This window comes from Coenobita brevimanus, chromosome 1, assembly GCF_032717465.1.
Source record: "Coenobita brevimanus isolate Jiangsu-jjx chromosome 1, ASM3271746v2, whole genome shotgun sequence".
In the NCBI taxonomy this organism is placed as follows: domain Eukaryota; kingdom Metazoa; phylum Arthropoda; class Malacostraca; order Decapoda; family Coenobitidae; genus Coenobita; species Coenobita brevimanus.
In genome coordinates, this window is record NC_136954.1 from 8,599,993 (window position 1) to 8,614,682 (window position 14,690).

Sequence of the window (14,690 nt, forward strand, 5' to 3'; positions counted from 1 at the left end):
AAGGGAAGGGAAGGGAAGGGAAGGGAAGGGAAGGGAAGGGAAGGGAAGGGAAGGGAAGGGAAGGGGAGGGGAGGGGAGGGGAGGGGAGGGGAGGGGAGGGGAGGAGAGGGGAGGGGAGGGAGGGAGGGGAGGGGAGGGGAGGGGAGGAAGGGAGGGGAGGGGAGGGGAGGGGGAGGAACTGGCAGAAGGAGAAGGATTTAGGAGGAAACAGAAAGATGGCATTGGGAATAAGGAGGCAGGTGAAGGAACAGGGACAGAGAAGGTAGAAGGTAACAAAGAGAGCATTCCGAAGGAGGAAAGAGGTGAGTGAGTGGGAAGAGAAAGAGAGGAGATAGGAGGTAAAAAAGATAAAGACAGCATTGGGATGGAGATGAAAGGAGATGAAGTACAGAGAGAAGGGGAGATAGGAGGTAACAGGGAAGTAGAGAACACTGATACGGGAGGGGTGAGAATAAAGACTAGGGAGAGGAGAGCGGGGAAATGGGAGGTAACAGGGAAGAAGACTGCACTGGGGAGGAGGGGAGAAGAAAAGGGGTTGGAAGGGGAACAGAGATGGGAAGAAACAGGGAAGAAAAGCGACGAAAATCAAGGAGCAAGAGAGAGAAAGATGTAAAAGGGAAATAACATAATAGCGTGAAGGAGAAGAGAGAAGAGAGAAGAAAAGAAGAACGCCCAGGTAGTGAAAACAATCAGCAGGACGTGTGTATGCAACTCTTCCAGTCTGATGAATCTCTGAGCTATGTAAAATCGTCTGGAGGCAGCAAGAGTAAACTAGAAAAAGCGTCACCCAACTGAGGAGATGTATCAATATACTACTATTAATCATGTCATTCAAATACTGAGCCTTATCCAAGAGCTCTCAAGATTTCTGTACAAAAGCAAGAGAGCTGGAGAGAGAAGAAACAGAGGTCCACGATGCTACAAAAAAATAAAAATGAGAGCCGGAGATAAAGAGAAATGAAAGATATGGTAACGACGCAAAACTAAACGCATTACCATCAACCAGACTTTCTCTCCACACCCTAAAACTCATAGAACTGATACCGAAGACTCAGGCAAGTCTCCTAGGCTAAATGTGGATTCCCCCGCCCCTCTTCCATACCAGTACATGAAGTGTTAATGTCTCACTGTGAGCTATTCTTGATATCACCAGCCGATTTCATTCAGCTTTCAGAGAGACTTTTTGAGCTGGAGGGGTTAGATACAGCCTTCATTAACCCCTAAACAGACAAACTCAAGAAAAAAAATGCACATCAAAAATTTCTCACACGTCTCCTGTCAAAAATCAAGACAGCTGACTGAAGCCCTTTATAGATGAAGAGAAGGCAGTGATGCAAAGCTAAACGCATTACCATCAGCGAGGCAGCAGGCAGGGAGGGAAACAATACATAATGCATACGAACAGCCACTTTAACCTTCCCTGTCCTACCCACTCACACGCTTAAACCAAAAAATCACACAAAGCCAACAGGATAATGCTAAGCAATCCAGTGTGGTGATGACTTTTATGATTTTGCTTGCTTTCTTCAGACGATTTTATTCAGCTTAGATTTTCAAACAGGGTATTCGTAACTCGCAAATCGTCTAAAGGCAGCAAGAATGAGTTAACAACACATCCCTTGACCTGCCAACCACGCAACCACACACACGAACTCTCACACCAACACCAGAAATCCAAAACACCAACACATGCCTCCAACCGCCAAACACACACACGAACTCTCACATCAACACCAGAAATCCCAAATACCAACACATTCCTCTAACTGCCAACCACACAACCACACACACGAACTCTCACATCAACACCAGAAATCCCAAACACCAACACATGCCTCCAACCGCCAAACACACACACGAACTCTCACATCAACACCAGAAATCCCAAATACCAACACATTCCTCTAACTGCCAACCACACAACCACACACACGAACTCTCGCATCAACACTAGAAATCCCAAACACCAACGCATTCGTCCAACTACCAACCATTCACACGAGGCCTCACGTCAAGACTATACAAACTGAAAAAAAGATACTACTGACCTTTAGGTTCTGGTGACGGAATTTACTGGTATATTACATTGATCCTGGGGGAGGCCTCTTGCAGTGAAGCAGCAAGTGAGGGATCTATACCAAAAGTCTGCTCTACGCTCGTCTGGACACAACATGAAGAAACCATAACAACACGTCCAAAGTCAGCGAGTATACGTCTTTGTCACCTATAATGCTACCTTTCATACAGACACAAACAGTAATGTCAATCACAAGTCTGCACTAGAAACTTGAAGAATGCCAACAGGATGAATTATACCATACGAATCTGTTGACATCTGATACTGCATTCCTACTTTCTCATGACGTTTATTGAGCGGGTGACTCAAAGAGGCCTCAGAGTGTAAATACAGTCACCATTAACTCTCTCACTATCGGGGAAACTCTAGCATTACTTTTCCAAAGAACGTGAGATGGTTTTATTCAGCTCATAACAACCTGAGTGATGTCATTTACATTTTGTTGTTGCTACCTACAGACAGTTTTAATCAGGCTGGGAAAGATCTGTTATACTGGAGGGTCTGCTCTAACCCCTCCTTTCCCCTGTCTTTCCAACCCTTCACCTTGACGCCTACAAGGATAGTATCAACCACATGCATTAATCTGATGACCTCTGTATCGATTTACCATTACATTACGAGGAAAAAATGAAACACTGAGAGAGAGAGAGAGAGAGAGAGAGAGAGAGAGAGAGAGAGAGAGTGTTTTATATATAGATGGACAGACAGATACTGATAGAAAGACAGATAGGTTGATAGATTAACTGACTGACTAACAGGGATAGACAGGCAGAAAAGCTTAGACAGAGAGATATAGTCAGACAGAGACAGACAGACAGATACAGATATGCTGTCAAAATAAAAACGCTGATCTGAAAATAAATGGTCAATGATTTTTACACTTGCAATCACTGCTGACAGCCAAAAAGAAGGCAACGGTGAGTAGTGAGAATATAATTTGAAAGATAATACGGGAAAACAAAACAAAACTGTATAGGAGAAAAGAGGGCAGAGAAAAAGGTAGATGCATGTGGAACGAATAATAAAAAAATCATTGTATTGCACAACTACAAAAACAAAAATACTTATAAAGAGAGAGAACATAGACAGAGAGGGTGAGGGCGAGCCACATGGGAGAAAGAAGAGGGCCCACAGGTGCTTGGTGTTCTGGCAATGGTCTTTACACTCTCAATCAATGGTGTTCTTGCAGTGGCCTTCAATGATGTTCTTCCAATGGCCTTTACACCTGCAATTACTGGTATTCTTGCAATGGCCTTTACACTTGCAATTACTGGTATTCTTGCAATGGCCTTTACACTTGCAATTACTGGTATTCTTGCAATGGTCTTTACACTTGCAATCATTAGTAACGCACAGGGACGGGGGAGACAACAAACAAGGAAAAGACGGCATGTAGCAATGACAAAAATATAAACACATCAGAGCAGTGAAGGGAAATAAAAATTGGAATGCACAAAAATAAAGACAAAAACGAGGAAGAGGAGCCAAATAAGAAATAACGAAAAGTATGGAAATAAAGTAAAAAAAAAAAAAAAAAAATCATAGAGACCGGGACTAAAGCCAGACTGCAAAATTGTAAAAAAAATACAAACAACAGTTAAAAGAAAGGGAAAGGTAAAGGGAAAAAAGTCATGTAATGTTAAAATGAAGGGAGCCATTGCACTAAGGAAAGCTACAGAAATGAAGAAGGAAAGAAAAGGAGATGGTAAGCCTCGTGGGAGCGGAGAGAAGGTCTGCAGGCGCCTAGTATTTGGCATCGACCTTTACACTTGCAAGCATCATTTATTCACAGGGACTGGGTGTCCTGATAAAGAAAAAAGGCAATGGCAAAGGCAAACAGCAAGAAGAAAGCAAGAAATATACCTCACTGTATTGAAAAGACTGGTGACTTTAAGAAACAAGCAGAAGTGGAAGAAAAGTGAAGCCAAGAGGCAAGGGAAAAATTGAGTATGCAAGGAGGTCAAAATGTAACTCGGCAATGGCACAAACACACGGAGACAAGTCAAAGATAATATAAAGGTAAGGGCTGAGTACACGGGAGAAAAGAAGGCGTCCATAGGTAGCTGGCATTTTTGCACCGACCCCCACACATGGAATCATCTGCTATTCATAGGGACGGGTCCCCCTGATAGCAATACATTGACTATTCCACTCACACGCACCCCAGCCACTACAAACTTTTACAGGAGTGTGCTGGCTTTTACCGACCCAGCTTAACGCGTCAAAAGAGAAGAGGTGAGGTGGCGGTGGTGGTTGTGATGTGGTGAAGGAAGTGATGGTGGTGGTGTGAGGGACAGAGTCGTTTCTCTTTGTTCAGTGAGATTTTTGTGGTGGTGGTGGTGTGGTAAGGTAAATGTGCCAGTGGTGGATGAGGTGGTGGTGGTGTGCTAAAGTAATATGTCTGTCGTGGTGGTGCGATTAGGTAAATGTGCCTGTGGTGGTGGTGGTGGTGGTGGTGTCTTAGGTAGTATCGTTGAGCGAGTCTTTATTCGTGGCTGTTTCTTTGGTGAGGTATTTCTGTGGTGGTGGTGTGGTAGGTAAAGGTGCCAGTGGAGTTGGTGATGGTGGTGTGGTAAATAAAGGTGCCTGTGGTTTTGGTGGTGGCGGTGTGTTATGAAGTACGAGCATTGTGAAACGAGTCTCTTTTTTCGTGGTTGTGTATCTTTTACGAGGTATTGCAGTGGAGGAATTTGTGTTTGTCTGGTGATGTAGGTTAACGGTGAAGGGGTGGTGGATATGACTCTATGATTCTTTCTGGTATATTTTATTGACGGTGGGTTTGTGATTCCTCGGTTAGCAGTTTCTGTGGTGATGGTATGGTGGTTGTGATCGTGTGGTAGGTAGTGTGGTGGAGGCGCAGTTTTGTGTTTTGTTGGTCTGTAGTTCTTCAGTAAAATATTTGTGTGTGTGTGTGTGTGTGTGTGTGTGTGTGTGTGTGTGTGTGTGTGTGTGTGTGTGGTGGAGGCGTCAAAAGATAAAACAAGGAACACTGGAACACCACCACCAGCCCAGCACCAACAACTGGTATATGGGTCGAACATTTGACTCTGCCCTGTGACCCTGACCTTTAACTGACTCTTCTCAAAATCAAACCACTTCCATCTTGCCTGACCCGTAGCGCTTCCAGCAAGTTTGGTGCCACTGCTTGAGCTGACCTTGCCCTCTGACCATAACATTTGACTTTCCCTGTGACCTTGACATCTGACTAACTACTCTCAAAATACAACTCATTTCTCCTTGCATTACCCTGAACATTTCTTCTGTGTTTGGTCTAAAAAGGATATGAACTGCGTCAACTGACCTTGCCATGTGATCATGATTTTATATCTTTTCTGCTAAATAACAGGTAAGTCTCTTGGCTGACCCTTAAACCTTGAATAAAAGCTCTAACACCTGAATAAGCCCTGAATAAGAGCCCTAACACCTGAATAAGCTCTCAATAAGAGCTCTAACACCTGAATAACCCTGAATAAAAGCTCCAACACCTAAGCGATCATGAATAAAAGCCCTAACACCTGAGTAACCGTGAACAAAAGCCTTAATACCTGAATACCCCTGAATAAGAGCCCTATCACCTGAATAACCCTGAATAAGAGCCCTATCACCTGAATAACCCTGAATAAGAGCCCTATCACCTGAATAACCCTGAATAAGAGTCCTAACACCTGAATAAGTCCTGAATAAGAGCCCTAACACCTGAATAAACGCTAAACAAGGGCCTTGAAACCTGAATAAGCCCTGAAAAACAGCTGAATAATCCCGCTAATAGGAAAATGGTTGGGGATAGGGATGGCGCTGAAGAACTTGGCATTCATGTCTTGACTCTGACGCAAATCCTGAGAAGGAAACATCAAAGAACACAAGTTGGAAATCCTACACATTCTAATTGACGTCTCTTAATCACGCAGAGAGAGAGAGAGAGAGAGAGAGAGAGAGAGAGAGAGAGAGAGACCCTTCAAGACTACAGTACAAAACAGCAAAAGTAGGGTAAGCAAGAGCCTCCCCAAACCTCCTGTGTTTACTTCCTCTGCTGGACTACCAAGGCATCACAGGCTATTGGAAAACTTCAATGGAGGAGGAAAAGTGGAGGGAGAGAGGAGGAAAGAGATAGAAGTTCGGGAGGAGGGAGAGAGGATGAGAAGCACAGAGGTACTGTGAGAAGAGCGAGGAAAGAAAATTGATGGAGGGGGGGGGGAGCAGGGAGGGGTGAGAAGAATGGGGAGAAGAGGCTAGGAGGGAGGGAGGGCGGAAGGGAAGAGGGGGGGATTTATGGAGGGCAGGAGGGAGAGTAATGGGCAGAGGGAAGGTGGGAGGGAGTGACAGAAGATAGAGAGAGGCTGAAAGAAGGAGGGAAGGCGATGAGAGGGAAGCAAGAGGCTGGAAGTCCGGCCTTTGATGTCGCTAATGAAGCGTGCTTAGGGAGTGGCGGACACGAAGACGACCCAGAAAGTTGGTGCCTGTGTGAGATGACTTCCTGTTCCCTCTCCTACCGCCCCGAGAGGTGGAGTAGAGGACACGGGAGGAAGGGAGGGACGTGGGAGGAAAGGAGGAATTAACTAGAGAAGGATATTGGGAAACAGAAACTGACTGGGGAACGAAGGAAAACTGTGGACGAAATCGCGAGGGACTGTGGAATACACGAAAGTTGGAAACACACACACACACACACACACACACACACACACACACACACACACACACACACACACACACACACACACACACACACACACACAGAAGCGGAAGGGAACAGAGGAATTATGAAACGGGAGAAAGAAAAAGGATCAGAAATAAAGAAAAGAATAAAGAGATGGAAGAGAAAAATATGGAGAAAGGAATAAAGAGGAAAGTTCGTGAAAATCAACGAGGTGACAGAGAGAGAGAGAGAGAGAGAGAGAGAGAGAGAGAGAGAGAGAGAGAGAGTGAAAATAGTCATGTGGGGAAAATTACAAAAGATATCCAAGAAAAAGAGTACGATAAAAGTAATAAAAGAAACCATCATCATCATCATCAAGGACAATCACACACGATGGACAAAGTCAAATTCTTAGAGGTGGATGGGTAAAAAAACATGTCCAGTTCAAGTATGTACGCAAAACACACACACACACACACACACACACACACACACACACACACACACACTTACCTACTGGCTGTTTCTCTGCCTTTCATCTAGTCATTTCTCTCTCTCTCTCTCTCTCTCTCTCTCTCTCTCTCTCTCTCTCTCTCTCTCTCCATCGCATGTTCCATTACCACAGTCTCTTCTAATCCTCTCTTACTTCCTTTTCCTCTTTACCACCTTTTTCAGTTCACATCTCCCCTTTACCCTCTTTCTCTCTGCTTTCCCTCTTCTCTAACTCCCTTTCCTCCTCTTCTCTCCCTTTTCCTCTCTTCTCTTCCCTCCTTTACCTCGTGTTCCTCCTCCTCTCCTCTCTTTCTCCCACCAACACTCCCCCCCACCTCATGTGTCCCTATATATGTCTCACCTGATCCTCTCCTCCCCCCCGCTCCTCATAATATTGCCTTTATGTTCTCCCCCATGGCCACTTTATAGCATCCCCCCCCCTCTCTCTCTCACACACACACACACACACACACACACACACACACACACACACACACGGAAACTTACAGACGTACACATAATAAAGTTGGTAATTCGCAGACAAAATGTTAAATAGCTCACAGTCGAATAATTAAGAATGAGAGCCTGAAGGTGTGGGCAAACCTCTATTTTCTGACGGTCTATTTGTCATTATTTATTCATCAGTTTGGAATTCCAGATTGCACAAGGATCACTGACTATGCCTGCACTTGCTACGAGAGGAGAAAACTGTATACTACAGAAACTAGTGTATAAAACAGGATAATTACATAATGTGCTTTAAAAAATGTTAACCCATGAGTATGTTGATGTTTTACAATTTTTTATGCTAGTTAACAACGCTTTACACACACACACAAACAAACACACACACACACACACACACACACACACACACACACACACACGCAAGCACGCGAGTAGGCTATATATATGAGTACAGGGTCGTCTGTCATTAACATACTCGGGGAGTTAAAATGGATATATGAGGAAGAACGACAAACAGAGCGGTGGTGAGCAAAGAGGAGTAAATGTTAAGCTTATATTGCTGAACTTCTTGACTAGCAGTAAAGACCCAGGTTCATATGTAACGTGAATCTTATGGACTGCAGGCTGTCTCCCTTCTCCGACCGTCCATCCTCCTCCGCTCAGGTTAAGTAGTTCAGGGACGTTTGTACAGCCAGGCAGCTTACCCGACCAGTTATATCGGTGCCAGCACATGAAGGTATCCCTCTCCAACACCACCCCTTCACTATGATGACGTATTTTTTATTCCTGCTGCGTCTAAGCGATTTTATTAAACTTATGAGATTTAGGGGTTCGTGATTTCCATTCTGTGTACTATTTTTACATTTTTCCTTACCTAGAAAATTCTTGGTTAAGTTAGGTTAGTTTTCTTAGTATCAGGTTAGGTTAGTTTCTTAGTCAGTTAGGTAATCTGTTAGGTTGGGTTAGGAAAGGATAAATTAGAGTAAAAAATAAGAAACACTGGGTGAATGATCTTGCTGGAAAAATCAAACTCAGCATGGAATGCAACAATGGCATACAGAATGGAAATGTGGGAACTGGAGACGCTGGTTATAATTCCCGTTATCTCTCACTCCACGCTGATAACAATCGTCTGGGGTAACCAAGAGAAAATCAAATGCACGGTATTGGACTGAAGATGCTAATACTCACTTTGACGGTCTCTGTTAGAGAGAGAGAGAGAGAGAGAGAGAGAGAGAGAGAGAGACTCAACATTCATCACACCCCTCTGACGACCTTGGCGTTAAAGATCAACTCAAACGAGAGTGAAAGAGAGATAGAAAATAAAGATACAAAGTACCTACCTACCTACTGCCAGACGCCATAATCCCGTAAGGGGTGGCCATTTGACTTTGAGTTAGTTGTTTTACGGGGAGGGGCACTAACCCTCCACCAACCCACTTGCTGACACGTAGGGAGCACGTATGGGTTGGTTATATGGTTACCACCCAGCGTTGTAAATGGTTTCTTGGCTTACAGGAAACCATTAGGCTTGTCACTCAATGTAAAGCCACCTGTAAAGGAAAAAAAGCAATAAGAAGTGACGGGAAAGATGGGAGAAATAGGAAGAGAGGAGGGCAGGCACAGAAAAAGAATGATAAAGGCTAAGGAAGGAGTAGGCAGCACTACATCAAGTGCGTGGATGATGTATAAGGGGAAAGCCAAACAAGGATAAATTGCAAACTCACTTTGACCGTCTCGATGTTGAGTGTCATTTCCACCACGTCCAGTGAGTAGAGCTTCCTCTTACCCTCGTCCGTGAAGCTGATGTTGCCTGTCAGTCCCTCCATCTCAACCTGCAACAACAATACCAAGATAATGCAAGAAACACACCAACAATACCAAGATAATGCAAGAAACACACCAACAATACCAAGATAATGCAAGAAACACACCAACAATACCAAGATAATGCAAGAAACACAACAACAATACCAAGATAATGCAAGAAACACACCAACAACAACAATACCAAGATAATGCAAGAAACACACCAACAATACCAAGATGATGTAAGAAACACACCAACAATACCAAGATAATGTAAGAAACGCACCAACAATACCAAGATAATGCAAGAAACGCACCAACAATACCAAGATAATGCAAGAAACACACCAACAATACCAAGATAATGCAAGAAACACACCAACAATACCAAGATAATGCAAGAAACACACCCCAGGAATACCACAATATTGCAAGAAACACACCAACAATACCAAGATAATGCAAGAAACACACCCCAGGAATACCACAATATTGCAAGAAACACACCAACAATACCAAGATAATGCAAGAAACACACCAACAATACCAAGATAATGCAAGAAACACACCAACAATACCAAGATAATTCAAGAAACACACCAACAATACCAAGATAATGCAAGAAACACACCAACAATACCAAGATAATTCAAGAAACACACCAACAATACCAAGATAATGCAAGAAACACACCCCAGGAATACCACAATATTGCAAGAAACACACCAACAATACCAAGATAATTCAAGAAACACACCAACAATACCAAGATAATGCAAGAAACACACCAACAATACCAAGATAATTCAAGAAACACACCAACAATACCAAGATAATTCAAGAAACACACCAACAATACCAAGATAATGCAAGAAACACACCAACAATACCAAGATAATGCAAGAAACACACCAACAATACCAAGATAATTCAAGAAACACACCAACAATACCAAGATAATGCAAGAAACACACCCCAGGAATACCACAATATTGCAAGAAACACACCAACAATACCAAGATAATGCAAGAAACACACCAACAATACCAAGATAATTCAAGAAACACACCAACAATACCAAGATAATTCAAGAAACACACACCAACACTTAGTACGGGTAACGAAATTATATGCTGGTTTGCTTTCACGTGATGGTACTGGCCCACTCTCCCAAATCAAATACTAAGTCGTGGCTGCGTGTATGTTCGATGTATTTTGCTATGGGGTGCCAATCAGTCTCCTTAGTTTCTAGTCAAATCAACCCTCTAGTATGAATACACATGACCATTAAATGAGCTGAAAACGGTCATGAATATTTTGTCATGTTAAATTTTAAAAAAATACTATTACATAATATACAAATTTTCCATTCGACAGTCTGCTTCTCAGGACAAAGTCAACTCAAACAGATCTGACCCAATCTGAGTCAAAGTTGGTGGAATGGATATGAGCTAGGCAAGGATGAAGCAATTACATTTCTAGAGTAATCTGTCGAAGGTCAAGGTCACACGGCAAGGTAAAATATTCGACACTTGGACCAGCTGGAGGTGGTGGGTGTCGCAATCCCAGTGCTGCTGCTTGTCATTATATTATTAATTTTTCTGACCTTGCTGTTTTTTATGATTTTCATAAAAAACAACAAGAGAGAGAGAGAGAGAGAGAATTTAGATCCTTGAGAGGTACAGTATCAGTGTCAAAGCGACACCACCTCTCTCTCTCTCTCTCTCTCTCGTTAACATAGTAATGTGCGTTTAACAGCGCACCACCACCCCCATGCCTCAGCTCACCCTGCTGCTGTCTGTGTCATATTCCCATAAACCTGCTGCACACCTCATCCGTTAAGCACCCTACCACCGCTGCCATACCAATGCCTTCCGTCGCTTACACAAGGATATTATTGTACGCACAGCCTACCCATGGACTCATAACACTTCTGTCCAGGATGCAGTGTCACTCCTTCGGTGAGAGAAACCTTCCTTGACTTGAACCATGACGTTCGGAGGTAGAGGTACGGTCATCGTCAAAAGTCCTGTCGCTTCTCCTGCTCCTTTTTCCATGGTCTATGAGAATCAGTGTGGTGAATCTGTAGCAACTGACACAGATGACACTGATCAATGGCCTAATAAAGTGATCAGTTTAAGTTGCTGTGGATTCATTTCATTGATTTTTAAAGCAGGTGTAGAGAAAACCAAGAGCGGACAGAATTTTTGATGCCAACCGCTTCACCCTGTCCCCTTAAATCTCTGACATAGAAAAATAAACAGCCGCACACCTGCTGGTCTTTTCGAGGTTATTTGTTATAGGGAAGGTTTGTAACTAACAAAACTATTTTATGAGTTAAAGGCAAAGAGGGAATAGAAGGATGTCAAGCCTGTCTTTCTTGTCAATGAGCTACGCGAAAATCTGTGCTATATGAAGGCAAATGAACCATGGCTATGAACTTTTTGTACCCTAATATTTCACTTATACCGGTACTCTTTTTACCCTAACTTAACCTAAAACTGCCATCTCTCCACCTTGAATGCTGAGCTGTAACAATAGATTAACACTGGAATATGATGCCAGTCAGGAAGCAGTGCTGTGGAGAGGATGTGGAACTTCAGCAATATCTTTTCTGCCATTCAGCTACGTGAAATAAGCGAAATAAGCCGCAACAGGACGAAAATCTGGCATGTTATGGTAAAAAGGGGTATAGTGCAATAGTTACCCTCTTTAGCACCATAACATGTCCACAGTGCCACTGTAACACATTACACATCTCCCTCAAGTGTCTGGCATCGTCTTTTATTCGTTCTTGACACCTTACCCCACGTCCACATTGACACCCTAATATTCCATACTACAACATAATGCTATACCCTGACACCCTAATATTCCATATTACACCATAATTCTAAATCCTAACACCCTTATATTCAACGCTGACAACCGAATTCTAAACCCTGACACGCTAATATTCCAGACAACCTTATATTACACCCTGACACTAATTTTCCACAATGAAAACCCAATTCTACACCCTGACACCCTAAATACTCCACACTGACAACCTAGCTTTACACCCTGACCCATCCTTCATAACACTCTATTATCCCACCCTGACACAATCCTACAACCTACCACAACCTACAACAGACATTCCCACACTATCACTGAAAAAACACCTACCTACCCACTTCACGCGCAGGGCAAAACAACAACCCGATCGGAACACACAACTACATGCCACCCCTCTTGCCATCCACACACCAGGGGTATTCTTAACCAGAGCTGGTCGAGTTCCCCTGGCTAGGCTTAGAGCAGGACATCACCCAGCCCTCCTCAGATACCAGTTTAAATTTGGGCTGGGCCTAATCACAGACGACATGTGCCTCGTTTGTACACTAAACCCACACAACGTAACACACATAATGGTGCACTGCACAGCACATGCCACACTAAAACACAGACTCATTATTAACGGTGTACGGAACCTATAGGACAACCTTATAGGGGCGGGTGTTTACCTTTGGTCGACGGGTACGCTGGGTCAGGAGGTCCAGGGTTAAGCAACAAGAACAACAACAACAACAACAACATCCTCTTGGCACCATAATACTCCACCCTAGAGAATTATTTTTCCTCTCTAGCACTCTAACATCTCTACAGCTCATATCTAATTCCTCACCCACCTTCCTCAAGACCCTGGTGGTCTTTTGTTATCCACTCCTGACATCCTTCCCGTAAGTCCATCCTAACACCACACTATTCCACAGACACCCTAATGCTACATCCTGACACTTTAACCACCATTCTAGACAATGAAACTCCACTCTGGCACCCAAATACTCCACCCTGGCATCCTAATACTCCACCCTGGCACTCTAAATACTCCACCCTAGCACCCTAATTACGCCACCCTGGCACTCTAAATACTCCACCCTGGCACTCTAATTACTCCATGCTGACACTCTAAATACTCCACCCTGGCACTCTAATTACTCCACCCTGGCAAACAAATACTCCATCCTGGCACCCTAATACTCCACCTTGACACCTTAATACTCCACCCTGACACCGTAATACTCCACCCAGGCACCCCAATACTCCACCCAGGCACCCCAATACTCCACCCAGGCACCCCAATACTCCACCCTGACATCCATATACTCCACCCTGACACCCAAATACTCCACCCTGGCACCCTAATGCCCCACTCTGACACCTACACTTGGACCCACCTTCCTCAAGTGCCTGGTGATCTTCTCGCCGTGCTCCCAGACGCTCTGATCAGCGTCATTAATGTGGCAGCTGATGATCCGCGGCGCCCCCAGCCCAGAAGACTCACCAAACACGTCCACTTTCTTGTGCTTTAGTCTGGTCAGCGCCTCAGCAACCACCCTCACCGCGTCGTAGATCAGTGCTGACTGGGCCTGGGAAAGAGAGGATGGGTTGATTTTAGTGCTGTTGCTGAGGAAGAAAAATCATAAGGAAGGAGGAGGAGGAGGAGGAGGAGGAGGACACAATTCTTAGCATCAAACATTAACGTCGACTAAGTACGTGGAAAAGAAAACAGAGAGTTAATGAGATGAAAAGCCTTTAACTCCACCCTATTGAGAAGAGCTGTACGTGGGGAGCCTCCCCACACATGAGAGGTGTACTCCACACAGGGGCGGATAAAACCCCTGTATAGAGTCAACAATAGTGCAGGGGCATAGAAGGAACGGAGCCGGCTTAGCACACCCAATCGCTTAGAAGCAGATTTTACAAGAGATGTAATATGATCTTTCCAAGACAAGTCCCGAGCAAATGAAACCCCAAGCATCTTCAACGATGATGCAGGATTAAGTTGAGTATTATTAAACATAAGTGGGTATACCTGTGGAAGATTGTGTCGGGTTGATAGGTGCAAAAACTGAGTCTTTGATGCATTAAAAACAACCAGATTATTTTTACCCCAGTCAGAGATACAAGCCAAGTCAGACATTAGGTGTGTCATAGCCACATCCCTTGCCTGTTGAAGTAACTGCTTAGATGGACGTTGTGGGAATCGAATGGAAAGGTGAAGGGTGGAGTCATCAGCATATGAGTGGATAGAGTTAGATGTACAGCTTAGAAGGTAATTCATGAATAAAAGGAAGAGAGTTGGTGATAGGACAGAGCCCTGAGCAACACCACTGTTAATAGATCTAGGAGAACGATAGCCGTCTACAACAGCGGCTATAGAAC

General features: G+C 43.9%; 1 protein-coding gene across 1 annotated transcript in view; it reads right to left on the reverse strand.

The window, feature by feature from the left end:
• Window positions 1-14,690, reverse strand: part of LOC145413674 (glutamate receptor 1-like) — a 279,310-nt gene that overhangs the window by 41,813 nt on the left and 222,807 nt on the right. Inside the window, exons 7-8 of the mRNA XM_080283353.1 lie at window positions 13,703-13,894; window positions 9,401-9,508 (exon numbers count right to left, since the gene is read on the reverse strand). Of these exons, the coding sequence (XP_080139479.1) occupies window positions 9,401-9,508; window positions 13,703-13,894 (300 nt within the window). The remainder of the gene's footprint in view (window positions 1-9,400; window positions 9,509-13,702; window positions 13,895-14,690) is intronic.